Below are 13,329 nucleotides of genomic sequence, written 5' to 3' on the forward strand. Positions count from 1 at the left end.
CAGCTCTCGCCGCATCATGACAGTCAGTTTTCGGCTTTGTTTACTGAGGTGGTTAACCAGGTGAACCAGAAGCACAATCGCAGTAGTTCTCCCTTTACTACACTAGCTGATAGAGCGGAACGTAGGATAGCAAGCACAGGAGCCGCAACCCCGGCTATTTGATATGCCAGGAGCCACAAACTCGGTCCTTTTAGAAAAGAATGGATTATTTTTACTAGGATCTGAGTGATGTGCCAATCATGTATATAGGTAATAAAGCCGCAACCCCGGCTATTTGATATGCCAGGGGTTGAAGGCGGGGGAAAAAGGCATTTTACAGGCTCTAAATAGAGAGTGCGGTCTACAAAAAGTTATTTTGGACCTCCTGTCGCACGTCTGCGCCGCCTGTCCTCGGTGAAGGGACTCCTTGACAGAAATAGCCCTTAGGTGAGTGTACGAACCTGAACTCCGATAGAATCCGAGGCCAGCCATTGAGCCACCTGTGGAGGGAAACAAGAGAAAGAAGAAAAAGAAAAAAAGGAAGAAAAATAGTAAAAAAAGGAAGTTATGGGAGTACTTTCAGGTCCGTCCGTGTTGTGCTTCCGCCGCATCCCAGGGTATTTTAAGTGCGTAGTTATGTATGCGCGGTACAGATTTTCCAGGTATATGCGGCGGACGGCGGGAGCCGAACTGCTAATCATGTATGGGATTTGAACGATCATGTTGAATGGAGACCGGTGGCTTAATGTCCGACGAGGTATGTGGTGTAATGCCCCCGCTTTGTAGTTTTGCTGAGATAGCCGTAGTGTGATCCTCTGTATGGAAAGAGCGCTCCATGCGTTCCCCTGTAGGGGATTGTGTCATGTGTACCATGTTCACTGTCTTTACTTCGGGGGGAAACTGCTTCTGGCCCCTGGTGTTTGGTTGGCGAGTATCGTCGTCGTCGTTGTCGCCGGGCGGCTTCTTCCCCTTGTATTCGGCATTTAACTTGCCGGTCTGTTTGAAGACCCAACAACTTCTGTTGGTGTGGTTAGCTGGTTTATTGGTGTTGCCATGGATCTGGCAGGGCCTATCCAATATCTTATCCAAATTGGATAGTCCATCTTTGTTTGCCTTGAATGGCTTCTTCTGTTGATCGGGTTTGGGGCCGCTGCCTCTAGCATTGACCGCTGTGTCGTGCGCTCCCTCATTACTATTGTCACGTTTGTGCTTATTGCATGGTGGTTTCCCGTTGCCGTCTCGAACTTCGGAAGTGCCCGGGGCACAGGCACTGTTGCTTCTACGAGCGAGCCAGCTGTCTTCTCCCGCGCAAAAGCGGGCCATCAGAGCGGTAAGGGCTGACATGGATTTTGGTTTTTCCTGACCGAGGTGACGGGCGAGCCACTCATCCTGGACGCTGTGTTTAAAGGCCGCTAGGGCTTCTGCGTCCGGGCAGTCTACGATTTGGTTCTTTTTAACTAAGAACCTAGTCCAGAGCATTCTGGCTGACTCTCCGGGCTGCTGGACGATGTGACTTAAGTCATCGGTGTCTGGTGGTCGGATGTATGTACCTTGGAAGTTGTCGTGGAAGGCGTCTTCCAGATCTTCCCAGCTGCCGATAGAGTTTTCAGGCAGACTATTTAACTAGTACCATGCTAGTCCTTTGAGTTTTAGTGGGAGGTATTTGATGGCATGAAGGTCATCTCCTCGAGCCATGTGGATATGGAGAAGAAAATCCTCGATCCATACCGCGGGGTCAGTTGTTCCATCATATGATTCGATATTCACGGGTTTAAACCCTGCTGGGAATTCATGCTCCATTATTTCGTCAGTGAAGCAGAGTGGGTGTGCGGCGCCTCTATATTGGGCCACGTCGCGGCGTAGCTTAGATGGAGTCCGTCTGCGGTTTTCGACCCGGGCGTGACTAGACTTGTTCCATTCGAATAGGTAGCCGACGTTGCGTGTCGAGGCACGTCCTCGCGATCCGTAGATCGATCTGGTATGTCCTGCTCTACTGTCCAGGTCCTGCCGAGGGTCGTATATATGACCCCGAGCTGTTTTATCTCTATTTTTTCTTTGGGATGAGGCAGGCTGCTATTCGGCTTGAACTGCCGCTTTATCCCGACTGCATGGTGGTCGGTTAGCCGCATTGTCCCGACCGCGTGGTGCAGGCTCCAACGCTTCCTTATCGAACTGAGGTAGCAATCTGTGCTGCGGGTACCCCTTGGTTATGCGCCTGGGGCCATATTCTTCGGCCACTAGGATATCTGTCCATCTATCGTTGAGCAGGTCTTGGTCAGCTTGAAGCTACTGCTGTTTCTTTTTCATGCTCCTTGCAGTGGCTAATAGCCGGCGTTTAAAGCGCTCCTGCTCAAGAGGTTCCTCAGGCACGATGAAATCCTCATCGCCGAGGCTCCCCTCATCCTCAGAGAGCGGAAGATAATTACTTTCCTTCGAGTCTTCGTGTATGGCCTGTTCACGCGGGCTATCGTCCCCGTATTCCAGTTCATCTTGTTCGGATGTTGCCCCAACAGGGGCTTTATTGTCTTCGGCATCGTCTGGTGTGTTGTTTTCTCCGGTGCCGATATTAATGTCTTTTGCACGACGTGACTTAGAGCGTCGCCGCTGACGCTGGCGTCTGGGCTATGTCTCAGGAGGCTTATCCTCATCTGGATCTTCTTTGTCATCGTCATTAGTTTCTTTAGGTGTAGCCATCGTGCATACGTTGTATGAAGAGGTGACCGTCCCGCGTCCGGTGAGTGGCGGGTTTCGGCCCTTCTCTTCTTCGGCATCGTCGTCTATACCGTCGACGTCTTCAGGGCCATAATCGAGCATGTCGGTTAAGTCCTCGACAGTGGCTATAGGGTGGGTGGCGGGTGGGGAGCAAAATTCTCCATTGTCAGCCCCTAGTTCGAACTGGATATAGTTCGGTTGTGAGTCCTCTGCCAAGGACAGGTTCTTTAATGAGTTAGCATGTCGCCCAAAGGCGAGTGCTGGAAGATATCTGCGGCGCTGAATTCGAAGATCGATAAACGATCAAGTGCGGTGTCCGTGGGTTCACATGGTTCGGAACTTACGTCCAGAAACGAGTCCGGAGTTCCGGTGGCACGGGTATCGTGTGAGATCAAGTCTATGTGCGGCTCCAACGCCGTGGAATCTGTGGCCTCCGTGGTGGGGTCGATCCTCCCTTCCTTGGATGGAGCAATCTGCTCTGGATCTAAGGCCGGAGCAGTTATGGGAGCTGTCTCCTGGATGCCATCCGATGATAGATTTAGGTCATGTCCCTCGGGGTGACCCGGAGTGGTAGCCGCGGTCTCGAATCCGGCGAAGATCAAGTCTCCACGGATGTCCGCAATGCAGTTCAAGCTCCCAAATCTAACCTGATGGCCAGGGGCGTAGCTTTCGATCTGCTCCAGATGGCCGAGCGAGTTGGCCCGCAGAGCGAAGCCGCCGAACACGAAGATTTGTCCGGGGAGGAAAACTCCCCCTTGGGCAGCATCGTTGTAGATGGTGGAAGGACCCATCAAACCTCTTGACGATGGCATAGTGGAACTCTCAATGAAAGCACCAATGTCGGTGTCAAAACCGGCGGATCTCGGGTAGGGGGTCCCGAACTGTGCGTCTAAGGTCGATGGTAACAGGAGACAGGGGACACAATGTTTTACCTAGGTTCGGGCCCTCTCTATGGAGGTAATACCCTACGTCCTGCTTGATTGATCTTGATGAATATGAGTATTACAAGAGTTGATCTACCACGATATCGTAATGGCTAAACCCTAGAGGCCTAGCTTGTTTGGTTATGATGATGAGTCTCTCTCTCCGGACTAAGTCCTCCGGTTTATATAGACACCGGGAGGATCTAGGGTTACACAAGGTCGGTTACAAAGAAAGGAATCTACATATTCGGTCGCCAAGCTTGCCTTTCACGCAAGGAGAGTCCTACCGGACACGGGTGCAGTCTTCAGTCTTCGTATCTTCACGGCCCATCAGTCCCGCCCATGGCTAACAGGCCGGATGCCCGAGGACCCCTTAGTCCAGGACTCCCTTAGTCATTGTGATCCAGATTGCCAATCGAGGTGATTCACCGTCGCCGCGCCGCACGACCCCGGCGACAGTGGGTGGAGAGGCGACGCTGAGAAGGACGGTTAGCGACCGGCGGTGAAGAGCCCCGGTGCGGCCCGATGGGGCCGACCTAGCTAAACAACTAAACAAACAAGAAGAAATAATGTTTTTGGGTTTTCAAGTTAACAGAATAAAACAACATATATACAAGAAAGAAGAAGACAAGTGAAAAGCACTTGAAGGGTGAAGAAAAATAAAAAAAATATTAGTAGAGAACCAAAAGAACTACCAAAGAGAAATCTTTTTGGTATTTTTGGGGCTGTTTGGTTCCCAGCCGCAGTTTGCCAAGCCAAAGTTTGGTAGCCACAGTTTAATTGGCATGTGTTTGGTTTTTGCCACACTTTGGCTTACCACACTTTATTGACCCTATGGTCCACTTGTCATAGAGACAATTTTTTTGCCAACTTTTGCCAAAGTTTGGCGTCCAATTTCTCAGCCACACTTCTGTGACTTGCCATACTTGTGTGACTGGTATAAGTGCATCTAGTGCCACCCCTAGTTGGTTTTGGAGTATTGACGACAAACTTGGTTGAGGGACTAATGTGTTTGTGAGAATTGCAGGACAACACAAGTAGTAGTCCCTTATTAATTCGGTTTACCTACCAGAGATGACCCCTAAAAATGTGTGAAGACATTGAAGACAATGGTGGTTCATGAAGATATTCACGATGAAGATTATGACATGTGAAGACATTCAGACTATGGAGTGCGATGACATAGTTGTTTCGTAGTTTCCTTTTTTCTTTGTTGAGTCATAGGAACCACCGTACTGTTAAGTGGGGTCCAAGTGAACAAAAGTCAGAGTGACTGATGTGATGCTCAACCAAAATCCTATGTCTTCGAGCGAAGACAATGAGAGCAAATCTTATGCAGAGCTGGATGAGTCAGCTTTGCTTGTAGCCCAAGTAAAGCTACCGCATGTGTTTGAAATCCGACCATTGGACACGTGTCGGTTCCTTAGTGACACAAGGTCATTTCGGACACATCAGGTCGGGTTGCCTCCTGGCTATAAATAGGCCACCCCTACACCATAAATTGGTGGCCGCTTAGAGTTAGTACACGGCTTTTGTCGTTTGAGAGAAACCCACCTCCGAAGCATTCGAGAGAGAGAGAGAGAGAGATCCTTGCGAGGACAAAGCCCAAAACACCCATAGCCAAAGAGTGTTAGGCATCACTTAAGTCTTTCTGTCCGCGTGACCTGAAGACTTGTTACACTTGAGGACTGTGAATCCTCTAGCCGGTTAGGCATCGCGTTCTGAGCATCCAAGTGTCATTATGGATCACCGGTGAACGAAGTCTGTGAAGGTTTGGAAGTCTACCTCGAAGACTTACCAGAGTGATTGGGTGATGATTGGGTGTCCTTAGCTCAGGGGGAATAAGGTGAAGATGCAGTCTTCTGAGTTAAATCTCAGCCTCCCTAATCAGACGTACAGTTGTCACAACAACTGGAACTGGTCTACCAAATTCTTGTCTTCACCAAGCAACTGGTTCTATCCCTCACTTCCCTTTACTTTACTATTTGTCTCCGTGAGTCATTGTTTGCTTGTCTGATCTGTTTGACTTCACTGAGTGAAGACTATTTCCTGTTTGGCTTTATACTGTCTTTCATCCTGATCCCTACTACCTAGCTGCTGATAGTCTTCGTGCTTTCACTACATTGCTTACTTGACTATGACTTGTCTAGTGTAGTCTATCTTTTGCTGCCTATCAATAGGTTCATTTCTACTGTTGTCTTCAAACACCTCATGTTTTGAAGACTTTCATTAAAATCGCCTATTCACCCCCTCTAGTTGATAACTAGCAATTTCAACTAGCCACACGTTGGCTTGGCCACACTAGTCTCCAACCAAACAGTCCCTTTGTTTCCTCGTCCCCGGTGAACATCTATCTCCCGACAGTTTTGCTATGTCGCCACATGTAGTAAAAGAAAGCAAATATTAATGTAGATATACAATGCAGTCCACTTGCTTCGCCCCCTAGTTCAGACAAACTAAAAACGTTAGAAAAAAGTCATGCAGTTCACTTCTCGTCATGCCGTAGTTCATTCCCCATATGTGAGCTGCACTTGGTTATGTTTGTTTTCGGGATAGTGAACTGCATCGGCATTCGTACTTTGCTAGTTCACAACGGGTTAGACTAAAAAAACAAAACAAAAAGTAACTCGAGATTGACATATTTTAAAAATTACTCTTAAACCATAAGAAATTAGGAATAATGTTCTACATGAAAAAGTTTCGTGTTGTTGATATATTTCCAAAAGTGTATAATTTGCATTGTTCCGACAGCTACAACACCGTATTAAAACATGCTCTTAAACCGTAAGGAATCTTGAAATGTGTGGATGCTACAGGGGCATTTTGTACAAGGCATTCAATAAAAGAGTAACCGATGGTCCTGGGCTATAGCCTATAGGGTTACACTGAAACCACCGCTTGGTGGCTCTATAGTTGAACTTGCACAAGATCCACTAAGGTTGGTCATAGCGGGGAGTAACTTAGACTAGTGTCATGCATATGACACTAGTCTATGTTAATATCTTTATAGTGCAAAGTGTCATAGAAGTAGTATCATATATGGTTGCATTTATTAGCTTATAGACTCAACATTTCTTGAGAAGCGCTATGTGATGGTAACATAATATGTTACTCCAAACACCTTTCTCCTCATTAATTAGGTGCCACATAAGCAAACTTGTCTTGGGATGTGTTATGTTACTAGCTAAATTACTCCCACTATGACTAGCCTAAAACAGGTGCACAAGAGTTTCTCAAAAAAAACAAAAGAGTTTCTCAAAGAGAGAGAGAGAGAGGTGCACAAGAGGGCAAATGAACATGTGGATTTGACTACACCGTCTGTGCTCAGGCTGGTCATAGTGGGAGTAACATAGATAGTAACATAGATGCCACATAAGCAAAAATGATGATGTGGCAAGTAGTTAATGAGGAGAGAGGCAAATAGAGTAACATAATATGTTACCATCACATAGCGGTTTCCAATGCATAATGAGTCTACAAAGTAATAAATGAAAGCAACTATGTTACCACACCTATGACACTACCCACTATGAAGGTAGTAACATAGACTAGTAACATATGTATGTTACTAGTCTAAGTTACTCCCCACTATGACCAGCCTCATATGTGGTGGAGAATCACCTCTCAAGTATTTTAATCATTTTAAAAGTAGTAGAGCACAAGTAATAATACGGAGTGGTGGATGGGGCGACGCTACGTACATAAATATTCCGCAGTCTGTGACTACACCGTCTACGTTGATAATGGGCAATTTATTTCATGTATAACAGCAGGAAACATAATTAACGATGATGGTATAGACGTCCATTTCATCTCCTTTATTACCCCCATCACTCTTGCGGCCTAGGCGCTGTCCTGCAGCGTCTGGAGCAGCGCCGAGCGGAGGCCGTCGGCGTCCTGCATCGAGGGTGGCACGTCCACGACGACGTCCTGCAGGGTCACGCCTTGCACGCGGCTAACGCAGGCATGCTGCACCTGCAGCTCCAGCGACCGGAGCGCGCCCATCAGCCGCGCCGGAGCGTGGCTGGCCGCTGTGGTCACACGCACCGCGGCCGCGTCACTTCCCACCATCCGCACGTCCACCGCTTCATCTACCTGCAGGAACTTGGAAGCGGCCACAGAGCTCTGCTCCAGTTCCTTGTTGGCCTCGTCCTCGAGGCGCGCCACGCGGGAGCGCAGCTCCGCGATGTAGGCGACGGCGTCTGCCAGGAGTGATGCCTTGTTCATACGGGACACGTTGGGGACGGCAGCTCGGAGGTCGCAAAACCGACGGTTCAGTTTGTCGCGGCGCAGCCGCTCGGCCTGCACGTGGCTGACCGCGCTATGGCGACCGTCAGAGCGGGGCCCGGGTTTCCGGCCCCGCCGCTTGGTTTGGCACTGCAGCGTTGCCGGGAGGCTCGGTGGCAGCTCGGAGAGCTCAGCGCTCCGGAGGAGCGTTCTCCCTGTGGGAGACAGCTCCCTGTCCGCGTTCTGGCACATCGTGCCGTCGTCGAACAGCCATTGTTCGGGAACTTCCCGGGACACGAACTCGAGCACCTGCTGGCCTACGGTGGAGAAGTGGGAGGACGGTGAGGGTGGAAGGAAGGAGGAGCACGGAGAGAGGAGATCGTCCATGGACGGCAGCTCGATATCACTACTCTATCGCTTGGAAGTGACAAGCAGATATATGAATCATATGATCGCTTGGGTGTGTTTATATACTGCTGCCACATCTATTTCGAAGCAGTGGCCTAGACGCATCTAATTGTCTTATGAAGTGACAGTAGCGGCTTAGAATCATATGAAGTGACAGACGAAACTTTATTGCGGCAGCTAAATATCGAGGCTGAGATCAAGTTGGCTTTTGACTCCAGAAGGCATTCTTTTGCCTATGCTTTTGTTACTCGAGAAATGAAAGAATTAGGTAGTCGAGGTATTTAAGTATTTCTCTGTTACTTCCTCATGTCCGTAGATACGAATACACACATGAAATATTTGATTTATGCAATTTATTTATTCATAGGGCCAAACTCTACGGTTGGCAAGACACTTATGTGTTCACAAAGGCCATGGGTGAGATGATCATCAACTGCATGCAAGGAGAGATACCGGTACATGGTTTCTGCCCCATGTGAACAATGTTGATTCAGCTGAGATGAGTGCAATCAGAAACAATATTATTTTGACGAAAAAAGTATACTTTTCATCTCTCAACTCCTCAACTCTTGTCAAAGTCCAGATTTGGTCTCTTAACTTTGAAACCGGACGAGTTACACCCTTAACTTTTCAAACTGGACAAGTTTCGTCTCTTGACTCAGCAAAAGCAGTTTTCGTGCTAACTCATCGTGATTTTGACCGGTCAGCACCCATGTGGCAATCTCTGGTCAACATTTGGTCGAGCAATTGGCATGCGCATGCGGCGCCACCGGCACGGGAGACAACACGGAGGGTTACCTGCAGGGCAGCAGCTGCGCGGAGCGCCACGAGCAACCAGCATACGGGCAGGACCGGAGTGGAGCTATTCGGTAGTAGCACGAGGTACCTGTGGCGGCATGGACATCCGGAACACCTCCATGCTAACGGGCGGCAGCGACATGCCCATCTCCACGCCCACGACGCGTCCCTCCGCCGCCTCTGCCAGATGCAGCCGACAGGGTTTAGGTTCACATTGGTTGTTAGAGTTGTGTCGAATATTGTGTACAAGGTAGGTTACAGTTGGAATATGAGTTGTATTGTGTTTACATAGGATGTGGAGTCGTGTCCTAATAGGACACTTGTATCCTAGGCCTCTCATATATAGCGAGGGTAGACACACGATGTAACCTATGCCAACATAATAGCACAGGCGCGCAAGGGGGAGCCGGCGGCGTGTGCCGGCGCCCAGGTCGCCAGGGTGCGATATTGTGACGGTGTCACGGGGAGGAGCGCCCGTAGTCAAGCCTCGGGGATGTAGCCATATCGATGAACCTCGTTAACAAATCTCAGTGTCGTGCTCATGTGATTGCTTGGTTCTTGGATGATCGACGATATGCCTCGGATTTATTCTAACAAATGGTATCATGAGCTAGGTTATTCGAAGGCTGTGAATTATTGATCCGGACGAAATATAAGTTTAAGATGCAGCCGACAGCGGCGTGGTTCTCGACCAGATTTGAAGAAGCAATCGGAATAAGAATCGACGGCGTTGAATCGAGCAAGCGGCAGGCATATCGTAGTGCGGCGCCTGGAAGCGGCCTCGTTGGGCGCGCGGTGGTGCGGCTGTAGCTGTCGGCCAAGCCGCTGGTGCGGCGCTGGTTCAAAGGCCTGAGGCCGAGAGCGGAAACAGGGACCCGAGGTGAAGCCACGTCAGGGCCATGGTGATCTGGTAGTAGGCCGGGCTGGGAGTGCTCGTATGGGAGACTTGTTCCACACGGAACTGCCAAGGTGCTCGTATGTGCAGCGTATTAGAGATTTGTTTTGACAAAAAAAAAGAGGACCGAGTCCTCCCGTACGACTCGGAAAGAGAGGCAGCCAGGTCCAAATCGGAAAGAAAAGAGTCCATTGATGATACGCATCCATTGGAAGGCAAGGACAAGGCAAAGCAAAGCTAGCATTGGAGTTTTGTGCAAGGGAGCCGAGCCACCACGTGAAGCAAAGACTAGTAGTACATGGATCAATCTGGTTCTGTATGCGTACACCAGTACTTGGGCATCGCACGGGAAGCTTGGTTATTTTTTCACGGGGTCAACCATACGAAGAACCATGACGCCAACGGGTATCAGGTTTGAGGTGGAGAAGTTCGACGGGACTGAAAACCTTGAGTTATGACAGACAAAGGTGAAACATTTGTTGGCACAACAGAGATGCTTGAAGGCGTTGTGGGAAGTCATGTTAGCTGAGATAGAATTATCATGTGATGGATGAAAGTTCGCGGAAGACGATTTGGGAGCCTCGAGCGTGTCGTACAGTCGAACGAGTTCGGCTGGGTCAGACTAGGCAGTCTGACGGATCGACGCAAGTCGGTTGGTACAGAAGACGGTGGTGGGATCGGCGACGACGACATAGGAGCGTGATGCTAATGGTGACCGACTTCTGGGCGTGGAAACACGTGGCACGGGCCTGAGTGCCTGTGTGACTTCGGCAAGACTATGGCGCAGGGTTGATTCAAGACGATGTACACACGGAGCTTGAAGTCGACGGGGCGTGAGGGTGGATTGATCATCTACCATGGAGTCATGTTGAAGGTGGAGCTGGATTGAGGGGCTACGGTGTAAGGATCCATAGAATCGAAGCCTATTTCAGCTTGGGGAAAAAGCGAGTGACACGTAGTTCGGACTGGAGCCCAGTGGTCTGATGGAAGCGTGAAACTCATCACCGGTCGGCGATGATCGGTGGTACTCTGCAGTGGGGGTTGAGTGCTGTGGGTTCGTGGCCCTTGAGACTCGACCAGGTCAGCGGAGGCTCGACGCGGTAATAGCGACGAGACGTGCGGTATGCACGGGACATGGAGACAGGCCAGGGCTCTGGTGGTCATACATGTGGTGAGACAGCTGTGAATTTGACTTGGGATGACTACAAGCAATGGTGAAATTCCTTCAAGTTTCAGACAGATGGTTAAGAAAGGAGCGGTGATGTTGAGTTCAGGTAACTCCTATGTGTGACACTCAATATGTGAGTTGTTCATTTCCACGCAGATCAATGATCAGTGTGTGATGGTGTTGGACTGATACTCTCAAAGTTGGGAACAGAAACTAGAGTAACGAGGAACTTAATTTTGCTCAAGTGTTGATTGTGGTCAAGAAAAGAAGAGACTACAAGTTGCAGGTGGAGTCATATGGAGTCTTTGGAGTAGCAGTGGTACTCATGGAATAAGCTCAAGTCCAATGTACATGGAAGTTTGACACATTGACAAATTCAAGGTGGTGGAGAATATTTGCCAACGTGGAGTTTGTTAGAGTTGTGTCGAATATTGTGTACAAGGTAGGTTACAGTTGGAATAGGAGTTGTATTGTGTTTACATAGGATGTGGAGTCGTGTCCTAATAGGACACTTGTATTCTAGGCCTCTCATATATAGCGGGGGTAGACACACGATGTAACTTATGTCAACATAATAGCACAGGCGCGCAAGGGGGAGCCGGCGGCGTGTGCCGGCGCCCGGGTCGCCAGGGTGCGATATTGTGACGATGTCATGAGGAGGAGCGTCCGTAGTCAAGCCCCGGGGATGTAGCCATATCGGTGAACTCCATTAACAAATCTCAGCGTCGTGCTCATGTGATTGCTTGGTCCTCAAATGATTGACGGTATGCCTCGGATTTATTCTAACAATGGTGCCTGTCCTCGCCACCTTCACGGTGTGCGTGCAGACGAAGCCAACGAGGCGCGGGTCTTCATTACCTACTTCACGCGAGCGGGTCACCGTGGTGCCATGATCCCCACAACGGTCAGGCTTATCTCGGGCTGACTGGGGCTCGGTGTGGACGCCGCTGGTCCTTCCGGATCCCACATATATACGTGCACCGGTAGGCGGTAGCTACGTCGATAGTTCTGGCTGAGCGCACCACACGCCACTCTGGCCAGGCCGCAGGAACGGACAATGACGAGGCGCCATGGACGACACGTTTTTGTGCACTCCCGCATGCAACAACTCATGCCATGCGTATGTGTGCTACTCGTCTCTTCTTGCCAGAACGGATCGAAACGATCAGCTAGACGGTGAGCTTACTTGCCACAGTGCTATTGACTGCCGCGCCCTGCGTGCAGAGCCACCGCGCTGCCGCAGAGGTGCTGTGGCTGGGCTCCGACGGCGGGGCTGCAAGTGCGGCCAACGAGGTGGTGGAAGTGCAGGCTCGCTGTGTCGCTGCAAGTGCTCGTCAAAGTGCCTACAAGAGACAGGATGAGAAGGACGAAGGAGAGAGAGAGAGAAACATTGCCACGTGGACAACAACGACGGTTCAAAACCATGTTGACTCAGCATGGATACGGCTTCTTTCAGATCAAGGAACGAAAATTGACCGGTTTGAAGAATTAAGGGTGCAACTTGTCCAGTTTGGAAGTAAGGGATCAAATTTAGACTCTGGCAAGAATCAAGGGACGAAAAATATACTTTTCTCTATTTTGACAGTAAATATTGTATGTAATAGCTTGATCGTCGATGCATACTATGGTCACGGTGCTGGCTCCTGACACTGCAAATGCTTCTCTCGTTAACTGTTTCCCAGAAGTAAACGAGGTAGCAGACTTCTTAGCGAAAAATCCCTTTAGCTCTAGATCCTCTTGTTTCTGGGAGTACTAGCACGACGCAACAGCGGCAGCGGCTCAGGCAGTGCCCAACGACAATGCATGGTAGTGGCTCAAGCAGTGTGGCAGGTAGAACGAACGACAAGGAGCAGGGGCCGTAGGTCCGGTGCCAGGTGGAGTGGCCGGGGCGGCGGCCCAATACTAGCTGGTTCGGGAAAACGACAAGGTCGAGAGGGAAAAGACCTATCGCTCGATTTTGTTTATTTGTTTGTTTGAGGAGAGTGCGGATTTGCGAATTTTCTATTGGGCACTGCTAAGTGTCGCTTCGGTCAACGGACCGATATCTTGATCAGTGGGGTTCCGCGCCGTTCGATTGGGCGAGCTCTGGGCGTCGAACCCGCGTGATTTTCCTCCCACATGCCACTTTCGTCTTTTCACACCCCGACTTAGGCATGCACACCATCCCAAGTCGCTTAGACGTCCTCCCCGCCCATCGACCTCGTCGTCAGCCGCAACTC

General features: G+C 49.8%; 1 protein-coding gene across 1 annotated transcript; it reads right to left on the reverse strand.

The window, feature by feature from the left end:
* Window positions 1-7,457: 7,457 nt before the first annotated feature.
* LOC119351952 (transcription factor MYC2-like) lies at window positions 7,458-8,228 on the reverse strand. Its single transcript, XM_037618717.1, has one exon. It carries the CDS (start codon window positions 8,226-8,228, stop codon window positions 7,458-7,460), a length of 771 nt encoding a protein of 256 aa, XP_037474614.1.
* Between the last annotated feature and the right edge of the window lie 5,101 nt (window positions 8,229-13,329).

Source organism: Triticum dicoccoides, chromosome 2A (assembly GCF_002162155.2).
Source record: "Triticum dicoccoides isolate Atlit2015 ecotype Zavitan chromosome 2A, WEW_v2.0, whole genome shotgun sequence".
NCBI classification, from domain to species: Eukaryota; Viridiplantae; Streptophyta; class Magnoliopsida; order Poales; family Poaceae; genus Triticum; species Triticum dicoccoides.